The 13,595-nt window shown below is 36.1% G+C and overlaps 1 protein-coding gene across 50 annotated transcripts in view; it reads right to left on the reverse strand.

Moving 5' to 3' along the window:
* TRIP12 (thyroid hormone receptor interactor 12) overlaps nucleotides 1-13,595 on the reverse strand; it is a 154,478-nt gene that overhangs the window by 34,933 nt on the left and 105,950 nt on the right. For 20 of the 50 annotated variants that reach the window (XM_077957733.1, XM_077957734.1, XM_077957757.1 and 17 more), the window contains 11 exons: nucleotides 12,057-12,092; nucleotides 11,882-11,977; nucleotides 11,011-11,103; nucleotides 10,651-10,812; nucleotides 7,560-7,628; nucleotides 7,304-7,469; nucleotides 4,740-4,857; nucleotides 4,202-4,361; nucleotides 2,207-2,360; nucleotides 494-722; nucleotides 60-178 (listed from right to left, as the gene is read on the reverse strand). In XM_077957733.1, the coding sequence (XP_077813859.1) occupies nucleotides 60-178; nucleotides 494-722; nucleotides 2,207-2,360; nucleotides 4,202-4,361; nucleotides 4,740-4,857; nucleotides 7,304-7,469; nucleotides 7,560-7,628; nucleotides 10,651-10,812; nucleotides 11,011-11,103; nucleotides 11,882-11,977; nucleotides 12,057-12,092 (1,402 nt within the window). The remainder of the gene's footprint in view (nucleotides 1-59; nucleotides 179-493; nucleotides 723-2,206; nucleotides 2,361-4,201; nucleotides 4,362-4,739; nucleotides 4,858-7,303; nucleotides 7,470-7,559; nucleotides 7,629-10,650; nucleotides 10,813-11,010; nucleotides 11,104-11,881; nucleotides 11,978-12,056; nucleotides 12,093-13,595) is intronic. The other 30 variants (XM_077957735.1, XM_077957759.1, XM_077957755.1 and 27 more) reach the window with 3 other exon arrangements.

Here is a 13,595-nt window from a genome sequence, read left to right on the forward strand (position 1 = left end):
ACTTTATTTCTATTGAAGTACTATCTAGACTAAATGACTATTAATTTATATGACATTACCTTCTCTTCTGAAGTAAACACTAAAAATATCAGGTAACTTCTGCATTAAGATTTCTGCCATCTGAAGTGCTCCCACTACTATCTTCAGGTCTTGGCTTGACAGCATGGAAGCAATGTGACTAAAAAAAGAAAGCATTTGTATATAAAACTCTGCCTGAATTTGATGATTATTTTTGGCCATACTACTTTAAATTGAGAGCAAAGCATTTTCATTGTGAAACCATTCTATTAACATAAACATTTTTCTTAACTGTTCAACTTTTATATTTTATAAAAGCTGTATGTGAATATGAATAGACATTAGACAAAAAAGAGCTCAAGATACTCCAAACAAACTTTTGTGCATATTTTTTCTATTATTACTTTAGAGGTTTCTGAAATTACTTGCAGAGATTTGAATTTGTAAAATGTTTCTACTATTTTCATTAACACACCTTGAAACAGCATGATTTTTCAGAACATCCTTCAGAAGTTCAGCATCCGCAAAATAAATTATCCTAAGAATTGCTCTAAGGCACTTATGTCTGACCGCAGGTCCTGCTGAGGAACTATACACTTCATAAAGAACACCAAATAATGTCTTAATAAAAGACTTAGCCAGTTCTGGATCCTCTTTCATAAGCTGTGCTCGAGCATCATCCTTCTTTGACTCTGAATATCCACCTATTACATTAAAAAAAAAAAAAATGCAATCCTGAAGTGACAGACTTCAGAAACACAATAAACAATATAAAATACTCGAGTCAATGTAATTCTTGAAATGCTATGAAAACTTTTTCATTATAAAACACATGAACTTCTTTGATATGATCAACTAGGATTTACAAAGATGCTAAAGGCAACATTAAGACAGGCAAAATTCAGCTCTCTAGAAAACCAGTGACCCATTCGGACCAGCTGAAAGTAACAATTCATCACCACACTGTACCTCTTTATTTTACTGATATATATTCAATGAAACAATAGGGAAATCCAGTCCTAACCAACTAAACCAGTGGTAAGAAACAAGAGTTCTAGAAATACACGGTATTTCACTAAAAGCTTTGTAAAATGGATAAAAAAGGTAATTCTGCCACTTTGCTTAGTGACATAAAGTGTGAGGAAAAGATAACTGATAAATAGTAAGTTATACATAAGGGGTTGACAAAGTACGGTCTGTAAGCCGAATCCAGTCCACCACCAGTTTTTGTAAATATAATTTTATTAGAACGCAGCCATGTACATTTGTTTACATATTGTATATGGCTAATTGAAGGCTACAATGGCAGTGGTGGTGAGTATAGACTATATAACCTGCAGCACTTACATTATTTGCTCTCTGCCCTTTTCTTTTTCTTATTTAATTAATTTATTGAGACGGAGTCCCACTCTGTCGCCCAGGATGGAGTGCAGTGGCGGGATCTCAGCTCACTGCAAGCTCCGCCTCCCGGGTTCACACCATTCCTCTGCCTCAGCCTCCCAAGTAGCTGGGACTATAGGCACCCGCCACCATGTTCGGCTAATTTTTTGTATTTTTAGTAGAGACGGGGTTTCACCGTGTTAGCCAGGATGGTCTCCATCTCCTGACCTCATGATCCACCCACCTCGGCCTCCCAAAGTGCTGGGATTACAGGCGTGAGCCACCAAGCCCAGCACTATCTTGCCCTTTTCCAAAAAAAAAAAAAAAAAAAAAAACACATTTGTGGACCACTGTTCTCTAAACTACAGCTGCAAAAGCAATAAACTAAATCCCTGAGGGGAGAGAGAAATGTCAGAAACCTGGCTTTGTTTTTTTTTTAATCACGATTATCTGTCCTCAGTTAATTCAGATAATTTTGGCAGGAAGGTATAAAATACAAGGTTGGAAAGAACTAGTCAATGGACCTAAAGGTATAATAGTAGTAACAGGATCAGATAAAAATCTGCATGAGCGAATTCTAACTCGAGTCTCAGAACATCAGGTAAGTAGACAAATTGTGGAGAAGACACCAGTTAATACTGGCTCACTCATCCATTACTGCACATGATTTAAGAAATCCAAAACCAAATTATTGTTATGCAATTGACTTAAGCTTAAAAAGATACTTAATGAGCCAATTATTATTTATTATGCAAACACAAAATATTGCACAATAGTATAGTGCTATTTTAACTCAGAATGTACTTACTAGTGTTACTATTGGCTAAGGGGTTAGGTTTTCTCTGAATGGCACGTGCTGTTCCCGTGTCCTCATTGATTTGCTGCATAGAATTAAAATCAATAGTATAAACTCGTCCCAGAGTGGACAAGCTTATCTCATCCTCACCGACCTGATGGGCTGCCTGAGAGCAAAGAGAGAGAAACTTTGAATATAAACATTGAGAAATCTATTACCTTAAGACACAGTGGGGACCCTCCAAATATGCTATCTTACATATTTATTTCATCAGGCCTTAGATGGTGAAGTTAACAGAAGATGGAAAATTTAATAGTGTAGATAGGACAAAACTCATTCATTCACCAAATCATTTTTAGTTAGACATAGGTTACATGCCTCAAGCCTTATCAGGGACCCTTAGACAAAATGCAGATAAAATCTTGATGAAAGATCCACCTATGTAGCATCACTGACACAAAGAAGACACCATTTGTATTAAGAATGCTTTTGAGACATTGCTTATAAAAAAATCAGTTATCCATAAATCTTGGTATTCTTAGATTAAAAATGTTATTTACACGATGAATTCTTAGCAACCTACCAAAATCCTCCCTTAAACAAAATGATCCTATAAAATTGTCCTCATGAAACAAAGATAACTTAAAGATTGAAAGGGACACAACTGAAACAGATTCATTGCCAAGGTTGCGTGTGGTATACAGAACATATTTGAGACAGTTCAATGAACACGAGTTTGATTTAAAGAGACTCCAGAAGTGACAAAATATTCTCATTACAGAATCCAATCTATGGAACTCCTAGGCTGAATGGAAGACAAGATTCTCAGCACATATGAGAGAGTAAGCTAATAGTGAAGGTGATCAGGAAGCTAATAGTGAAGGTGATCAGGAAAATGCTAAAAAGAAGATGACTTAGAGTTAGAGACCAGGACCGCTATTAGCAGGATTGGCCTGCTTATATATTGCTTATATACAATGCTGCACAAAACACCAGTCAAAGTCAATTTTCTCATAAAAGTTGGCTCTGAAACTGGATTTATTTTTAAAACTCTTGATTTTATGATGTAAGTCATTGGTTTAAACTTTTTTCTAAAATTCATTTTTAGAAACGAACTAGAAGGCACCTTTAAAGAAGACTGTCTATTCAAAATGTGTGATGTTCTAAAAAAAATTCAAACATCAAAGGTTGAAATTAGAAAAGACATAAATTCTTACAGGTGTCTCATGTATTGAAAATAGTAAATTATGCATGGCATCACAAATAACACAGTGACCAACACTTCCTAAGCTGGAGCAAATATTATGCTAATTTAGTTTTAAAAAATATTTCAGTGCAAACAATATATAAGAAAGTAAAAATCAAAATCACATAAAACTGTCACACAAAATCACTGTCAACATTTTGGTATATTCCTCCCCTTTGTATTATTCATATTTTCACTTATTTTGCTGAATTCCAAAAAGATTCACATAATATTGTATACTGTGTTTTTCATTCATATTTGATTTTATATCATTAAAATCTGTCCCAATAATATCTGGATAACATACAAGCCTATGTGTATCACAATTTACTTAATTATTTACCCAGAACTAGCTATTTCATTTGTTTCCACGTTTTTGCTCTTAAAAAATATTGAGAGGGAACTATTTGTATGTAAATCTTTGCTCGTGGGACATTGCTTTCTGATAGAAGATAGATACGTTTTAGAACCTACAGCCTAAGTCTTCCAATGTTTCCTTTCAGAAATGAGGAAACTATGGAACAACAAACTTAAATTACTTGCTCCAAGTCAATCAGGTAGTTAGCAGCAGAAGCAGGACTAGAACATGATGTTTTCTGACCTGAACAGAAATGAGGACCTTGTTCTCAGGAGACAAAATGAGAGAATCTTGAGTTAATTCAAAATCAAGCACATTCAAGTACACATATCCACCTCCCCACTCCATCCCTACACCCACTCTCCAACAAAATAGACATATTTAAACGGTACGATGAAACTACTACCTCAATGATCCGGCTGTCAATCCTGTTATATGGATGCCAGAGGCCCCGATCGTCACGCCACTGCCATATTGCACCATCTGTGTTCTGTGCATTTCCCTTCTTCAACATGGTATCAACTGCAAAAATGCCTTCTTTTGGTAAACATGGCATAAGTTCACTGAAAACAAAAAGTACAATAATTTTAGTAACTTTATGAAATATCAGTAAACGTTAGGTCTATGAAGAAAAATAATCTCACACAAACTACAAGTTATAGTTAGCCCCATCTTTTTTTTTTGGAGACAGAGTCACCCAGGCTGGAGGGCGGTAGCATGATCTCGGTTCACTGCAACCTCCGCCTCCCGGGTTCAAGCAATTCTCCTGCCTTGGCCTCCCAAGCAGCTGGGATTACAGGTGCTCGCCACTACGCCCAGCTAATTTTTTGTATTTTTATTAGAGACGGGTTTTCATCATGTTGGCCAGGCTGATCTCAAACTCCTGACCTCGTGATTCATCCGCCTCGGCCTCCCAAAGTGATATTTAGCCCAATCTTTACCAAATCAGAGATGTCAGTTCATACAGTTCTTGAGGACTTCGTGGAACAAGATCAATCTGTTCCTGACAACTTCCATTGGAGGCACCACACAGGAGAAAGTGAAGCGTTTCTGCAATGTCTGTAAAAATCAACAACAAAAAACAAAAGCCTATTAAACTAGTTATAGTACCTCATTCAAGGGCAAACATTACCCAAGGGGGTAAAATAACCAGAATTATTTTCTTACAAAGCAACATAATGCAGAAATTAATGTAAAAAATGCAAAAGTGCTGTAATAAAGACCTAAAAAGAAATTCGTGTAGATTTTAACAATCTCTTTCTGGAGACTTCATTCTTTAGTTCAAACCTAGCTGGGTGCCTCATCACAATTCCTTCTTAACCCTAAGACTTCAGGAACCCTTTATTTCTTTCCTTGAGAAGCACAGTATTTTGCACAAAAATGCATTCAACATACCACAAACCAAATATATTCATGTATTTGTCTTCAATTCAAATACACTGAAAATGTGTGGCCTATAGTATAAAATGTAACAATTAAAAACTGTATTGTGATCAAACTGTAACTTGATACAAGGATCGGGCAGGCATTCTCTACTGTAAGTTTCCACTGCCAGAAGACATCATTCTCTGGAGGACTCTGCAGTGATAACCACTCAGATGTGCTGACACTGAGTGGAAGGAACTCTCAGTCTCCACAGTTTAGTCAGTCTAAACCTAAGGAAAGCTGAAACCTAAAGACACAGCGGGGTCTTTGCTGATTGTGTGTGTGTTCCTGTAAATATTATACATATGCAAAATATACATAGACATTTTATTAGAATGTTTTGCCAATAATCAGTAAGTTCTATAATCAAGAAAAATATTCATTAATGATTTGGGCAGAGAGATGTGGATAGTGAATTGCCTGCCACACAGAATTTCACAATTAGTGGTTAAGATTTTTTTTTAATTGCAGTTTTGCAACTTTATAGACAAGTTTGAATACATGGTATGCTGCATTATAAGGATTTTATTTTTTTAGAAGTCAAGGGATGACAACAAAATAGAGACAAATAGAAGAGGTCCACATTTCCTTTTACAGGGTTATTACAGTAAGCAACTATGGTGACCTCCATATGACAAACATGTGGTAAACTGCCTGGAGCATGCAAAAGAGGTGAAAATACACTAAAAGAAAAAAAAAAGTTAAACAAAAGGCAGGTAGCAATTTTCCAAATTAGTATTTAGGGATGTGCTGTAACAAAACGTACATTAACAAGAAATAATCTCTCTTACTGATTCGGGAAATGTTGGGATAAACAAGGTTCAAAGAACTCCTAGGGACTTTAGTAAGTAAAGTGAATTGTGGATACTCAAGAAGGAGTTGAACCTTTCCCAATCTTATTTAGGAAAAGAGCACTTTCTTCAGGACCACTCAAAATAGGGTTGTCTGGAATACCAAGCTTGGAAAAGACTCTATGCTTTATGGAGAATCTTTCCAACTAGCCACCTCAACATTATTTTTCTACAAAGTTATGTGCCAATGTGTTAATTCACAAGAAGAGCGACTAAATATAAAACTGAGCTTCCCTAAAACGAAAATATTATACTGCTAAATATACTGTCTCAGACAGTACGGGACCACTCAGACAGAGTGGGACCAAAGACGATTTTATCAGTTAATATCATCACTGACTCCCGGGGTAACATCCACAGAGATTAGAATTATGGCTATGAAATTACGCACAATTAAAGGTATTCTACACAAAAGTGATGAATACTCTTCTAGAACCAATCATAACAGCCAGGTGTGATAGCTCATGCCTATAATCCTAGTACTTTGGGAGGCCAAGGCGGGAGGAAGGCTTGAGCCCAGGACTTCAAGAACACCCTAGGCAATACAGTAAGACCTTGTCTCTACAAAAAGTTAAAAAGAAAAAAAAAATTACAATGTATAGATGTTGTTTGGTGCCCCACCATTCTCTGACATCAACTTGTTAAGTCTAAGGATTGAGAGAGGAACGGTCAACTACAAGAACAGTGCAATACAATTTTATTTCCTATACGCTGTGTAAAGGTTTAGAAATACCTAAATTTGAAAGGTCTACGTTTGAAAAGGTTTAGAAATAACAAATTAGCAAACATCAGAGGTATTCATCATTATAAATACATTCCTACTTTCTGAGGGAAGGAAGCATTCTGGAATCAGAAAAACTGCTAGAAAATCTAACATGGGCAGAAAAAGCAACCTATATAAGCTGAAGACAGCTGGTTATTGGTTAACATAAAACTCAGAATTCTCCTAATCAAGGATGGTTACATGACAAACATTGAATAGAAATTAATGACTTTGTATTGTTAGCCCTAGAAACACCAAGGGCAAACGTTTAATTTATACTTTAAAAGGAGTATGTTAGAAATATTAACATACCGTCCCAACACAAATTACATATTAACACTTCTCTTTACTATCCAGTGCCTATGATATTAGTAATCTCTTCCATTTGCTTGGCTTATGTTGACTTTACACATTAATGAAGAACCAACTTTTCCTGCTTAAAGTAGAACAGTAAAATTGCACTTACTTTGTTTCATAAGTTGAACAGCTAAAGTTGGACAGTTGGAACACATCAGAGAAAACATGCGAACCACCATTATAAACATCCCAGAACTTAAAATGGGTGGAGTCACTACCAACAGCTGTTGAACATTTGTAAGCAGATCTTTGGAAGCAACCTGCTGGAGTAAATTCTTCACGAACACAAGAATAAAGGAATTATTACATCAAGATTCAGCAATTCAACCACCTCATAAAAATACTACCAAAGACTAAACACTTACCTCCTCATGCTGGAAGTTGTCCACTAGGCGTGCAAAACAAAGGCAAGTGCTTTCTACTGACTTTTTATCCTATTTTTTTAATAAAGGAAAATAAAATTTATTAGCATGAAGCATTTTCACTGTCATATATCACTATTTCATCTTCTTCCTAATCCCAGATTCTTGAAGGCAAGCACAATTAGTAAACGATGGCTTTGAAAATGCAAATGGGCCTAAGCAAGGTAGTCAGTAACGTCACAATTTCAAAACAAAGAGGAAACAAACCAACCTCTCCCCTGTATAAAGGCCACTACTAGATAAAAGCAAATACACAGAAAAGGAAGAACTATTATGCTTACGCAATCTCGATACCTAAACAAATGTTATACTAAAGAAATATATAAACATCCTACTTTCCTTTAAAAGCATTACAAGTAGAAATGTTTAAGTGGGTACACACTAAAAAGTTAGAAAAAGGAAAGTTGCGAGAACCAGACATTGTTTCTTGACAATGTTACAAATAGGGCATAGACTTGCAATATTCACTATTAAAAACAAGTAATTCACTATTAAAAAGTTACACTACAAAAACAAATTGCCATATTTGTCATAAAAACAGGGTGGCATCATTGACAAAACGTTTGAAATAATTGTCATAAAAAGAAGGGAAAGACTGTTTTACTGGCTAGACTAATGTTTTGATAGACCTTGATTTTTCCTAACTTATAATTTGACTTTTCATATGTAAAAATTAGACTTGTTTCTACAAAAATGAGAATTCAGATATTATAAAGGCCTATAGCCTAAACCTTCACTGACAGTACATAAATCTAGAAAGAGTGCTAGAAATAGTGACTATTTAACTTCTCCAAATCTTTTGTCTTATTTCTAAAGAACATCATATGGAACTGATTATCACATACCAGAGCACACACTTTTAGACTACAGAAAAGATTATCTCAACTATGTTTTGTTTTTTTTTTTTTTTTTTTTTTTTTGAGACGGAGTCTTGCTCTGTCACCCAGGCTGGAGTGCAGTGGCCGGATCTCAGCTCACTGCAAGCTCTGCCTCCCGGGTTTACGCCATTCTCCTGCCTCAGCCTCCTGAGTAGCTGGGACTACAGGCGCCCGCCACCTCGCCCGGCTATTTTTTTGTATTTTTTAGTAGAGACGGGGTTTCACCGTGTTAGCCGGGATCGTCTCTCGATCTCCTGACCTCGTGATCCGCCCATCTCGGCCTCCCAAAGTGCTGGGATTACAGGCTTGAGCCACCGCGCCCGGCCTCAACTATGTTTTTATTTATTATTATTATTTTGAGACAGAGTTTCACTCTTGTTACCCAGGCTGGAGTGCAATGGCACGATCTCAGCTCACTGCAAACCTCTACCTCCCGAGTTCAAGCGATTCTCCTGCCTCAGCCTCCCGAGTAGCTGGGACGCATCACCACGCCCGGCTAATCTTTTATTTTTAGTAGAGATGGGGTTTCACCGTGTTGGTCATGCTGGTCTCTAACTCCTGACCTCAGGTGATCCACCCGCCTCGGCCTCCCAAAATGCTGGGATTACAGGTGTAAGTCATTGTGCCCCCAGCCAACTATGTTTTTAAAAATAAACACATAAACACATTTTTAAAAAATGAGTAACACTACTTTGCCTTGATCATCGTAGAAGCAAAAGACTCTAGGGTGATTAAATGATCACTACTATTTTATCTTACATAAATCCCTTATTTGGTCAGGCGCGGTGGCTTACGCCTGTAATCCCAGCACTTTGGGAGGCTGAGACAGGTGTGTCACTTGAGTGCAGGAGGAGTTTGAGACCAGCCTGGCCAATATGGCGAAACCTTGTCTCTACTAAAAACACAAAAATTAGCTGGGCGTGATGGCACGCACCTGTAATCCCAGCTATTCAGGAAGCTGAGGCAGGAGAATCGCTTGAACCCGGGAGGCAGAGGCTGCAGTGAGATCACGCCACTGCACTCCAGCCTGGGCAACAGAGTAAGTAAGACTCAGTCTCAAAAACAAAACAAAACAGAACAAAAAAAAAAAAATTCCGAAATTGTTTAAAAATATTTTTATGAACCTAATGTCCCACGGGTCTTAGCCACACTTTGTAATGGCAATTTCAAAGCCAGGTTTCTAGAAATATCTTTAGCAATAACAAACAACACTTTAAAATATTTCTCTGTAGTTTTAAAAAAAAAAAAAAAAAAGATCAATTTCTCCATAGCCTTGAAGCTGCACACTCACAATTTGTCCTCACCATCCCCGGCCCATAAACCCTGCTTTTCACACTGTATCATCAGGTCCATTGATTCTGCCACCTAGATAATCGCTTTTGCTCTTCTCCAATCCCAGACAGCCACAAACTACATTTTTCATTTCTGTTTGGGACACAGTCTAGTCTCTCTTCTGGTCTTAACCCATATCCTCCTGTTTCCATCTGACTCCTCCAATGCCTCTCAAGAAAGGGTGATCTTTCCAAAAAGAACTTCTGATCATATCACAGAGTAAATACTCAGTGTTTGCTGAAATAACAAATCCATCCCTTAAAGTAAAAATTGTTAAAGTCATCAAACATATGAATTACTGTTCGTTTGAATAAATCTACCAAAATTTTATAAAATAACCTAATATGGCACATAACTGGATAAAAATAAAAAATATTAATCAGAACATTTTTGATTATATATGCAGTTGAAAGATTTAAAATACTAACTGAAATTGTCATTTTTAAAAAGTGGCTAGGCACGATAGTTCATGCCTGTAATCCCAGCACTTTGGGAGGCTGAGGCGGGTAGATCACTTGAGGTCAGGAGTTCAAGACCAGCCTGGCCAACATAGTAAAATCCCGTCTCTACTAAAAATACAAAAATTAGTAGGGCGTGGTGGCACACACACACAATCCCAGCTACTCACTCGGGAAGCGGAGGCAGGAGAATCACTTGAACCCAGCAGGCAGAGGTGGCAGTGAGCTGAGATTATGCCACTGCACTCTAGCCTGGGTAACAGAGTGAGACTCTATCTCAAAAAAAAAAAAAATTAAATAAAAAATAAAATTAAAAAAATAAGTAATAAAACACTTAATGGCACATAAAATAGATGCATATTTTACCTGATGTGTTAGCCTTTGGGTTAGCAATGGGAGGGAATCTGCCACAAAATGAAATTCATCTGGTGTGATACTCTGGCAGCAATTGGCTGCAATTGCTAATGCATTTCTTTGGGCATTTATGCTGAAGAACTCTAAGTACAGCAAGCAGTCTGCCAAACCACCCTAAAATATAGAAAACTGTTAAGGTAAAGAAAAATCCTTTATCAGCAATAAAAATAATTTAACTCTTAAAAAGTCTAGCACATTACTTTGGAAACAACATATGTATCTTACAAAAACTGCAATTAAGTAGCTTGTACAAATGTGGATTTTAAAAATTCTACATAAGGTGAAATGTAGTCCTTCAGTAACAACACTTACCGCCTGTAGAATGGCTTTACTGTGTCTCCGTGACAACATCTCCAAGGCAGTCAAGGCCTGCTCTGCCACATCAATACACTGAATAACTTGCAGCTGGGAACATATAGTTACCATAAGGTTATCATTTAAGTTCTTTTCCAATAACTTATCTTCTACAGACAGTATTTTCTCTAATTTACATCAATGTATACTCTCTCAAAACGTGTAACCCACCATAGGATGTAAGTCGCTTAGCAGCTTAAGCTATAAAGTATGGCCAAAACAGTTTCCTTCTAACCAGTTTGTGGTTTTAAGATACTGAAAAATGTTTTACATAATAAACCAAACCTAATTACATAACCTTTAAGTCTTCAGATTTAAAATAGATGAGTTGTTTTACATAACAAAATTTTAAAATCAGATTTTAACTTTACATCATATTGCAAATTTATGAGATAAATTTTGTCGTGCATTAAACAAACAAAAAGGTCCGTAAGACAGACAAAAAACACAGTTTACTACAAACCATATGAAAATTTCTATTCCCCACTGATTCAACTTTCTCAGCTATATAATGAGGGTATAAATAGCTATCAACCTCACTGGGATGTTTTCTAGAAATCAGATTATTTTTAATCAAATACTTTAAAGTTCTTCTCTGAAAGTTCTTATATTAATGTGCTAATTATTACTAAAAATTACAAAACTAGGCTGGGATTCTACAAATGATTTATCTTCAACTTCAAACTATTGATCTGCTGGATATAAAACATTTTTCAGGAATCTTGGCTAAAAAATATACTTTATTTAGATAATGAAAGCTGAAATTCAAGAGTTTGAAACTTGATTTCCCTTGCGTGCTTTTGAACAAATGGGGTAAAAGTAGGATCACCTTTTCTAAAAAGACAGGAATAGCATCTACTACAACAGCAGAAGATCGAGGAAGTGCTTCCATCATGTATGTTAAGGCTCGACAAGCATGGTTCATCTAGAAAAGAAGAGATTTCGATGAATAAAAATTCAAAACTTAAATATCCACCATTTAAAAAAATACAGTATATACTTACAATATCAAAATTATGCTCCATCTGAAGTAATGTAATCTGTTAAAAAGATAACAAAGTATTAGAAGGTATACTCCTTGGGAAAATCCTAAAGGTGTTTCTTCCTCTTCTATTTGAACTTCAGCTGAAATGGTATTATTCGTAACTTTTACCACACAAAAATAACGTCAAGATAAAACCTAGTAGGCATACACCAGGAATGATTACACTCAGGATGGTTCATCACACACAGTGACTCCGACTTGAGTGTGCTGCTAGATAACCATCACCTCATGATACAGGTCACAAACAAAGCCTTCTTGTTACTTACAACCTATCCTTTTGGTAGCTCTAACCCTTTCAGAAGCCTATTAATATATCCCTGAGAACTTACCAGTGTTAATAAATACTAGATAGATAAATAAACAGGATCAGCAATGCATTGACATTTGTTGAATTAACAAATGTCAGCAAAGATTCAGGACCATAACTCTTGTGAACAAGCTTCTCTAAAACAGACAAGCACCATTTAACTCAGCTTTAAAATACACAGTAATATAGGATTTAAACACAAGATAGATCACACCAGAAACTATGCACTAATTAAAGTCAAATTAATATAATTACTCCATATACGCGGGAATAAGTTTAAATATTGATTTTAGTTTTTCTTGTGGGAAGGATCTTAAGCAGATTTCAGCTATGTTTTTCTAATGAAGGAATGCAAAACTGCTGGGGATACACACTCCGTCCTCTTGAAGCAGCTGAGTCACCAAAGAAATTTTCTCCTTGGGGGTAAGACAGTCATTCACTGTCTTCTGGTTCAACAGAAATTTTTAAATGCACTGAATTAAGTACCCTTCAACAACAACAAACATCAGGTATTCTAACACAATACTCACACAATATGAATGTCTTCTCAGCTCTGAATTGTGCTGGGTAAAGTATACCTACATACCAGAAGTCCTAAGAACTATTTTTGTTTAAAAGCAGTTACACACAAACACCATAACACATACACACACTCCATTTCAGGACTTAAAAAAACCAAAATCCTACTTATCAAATCACTTAATATTAGTCACTTAGAACACTTAGTGTAATTTGAAAGGGGTTGTCATGTTAAAAGAAAAAGTACTAAGTTCCCCAATTATTAAACAACCTTGTTATACCGTGTTTGGGAAGGACTGACATAAGCAGATTCCCTTTCACCAAAAATGGCTATTTATGTCACATGACTGCACTGTGATGAAGAGATATACATAAATAATATTCAACTGTGATAAAACATATATCTGGAGAACTCATTAATAACAGCCATTATTAATAGCGAGAGCATCCTTGTGCAAGTCAATCAGGTACTTAAATCTAATTAACAACCAGCACATTAAGTAAAGTGAATTATGTGTCAACATTTCCGCCTAGACTTAATGGCTTCTTTATTTAATTAATAAAAATTAAAATTTAACTGTAGATAGTATAAGGTAAGCCCAGTTATTTGTTGCTACTTCTTAGTGAACAAACAACAATAACAATAAAACAAACGAAAATTTGATGCGGGTC

Source organism: Macaca mulatta, chromosome 12 (genome assembly GCF_049350105.2).
Source record: "Macaca mulatta isolate MMU2019108-1 chromosome 12, T2T-MMU8v2.0, whole genome shotgun sequence".
Taxonomy (NCBI): Eukaryota; Metazoa; Chordata; class Mammalia; order Primates; family Cercopithecidae; genus Macaca; species Macaca mulatta.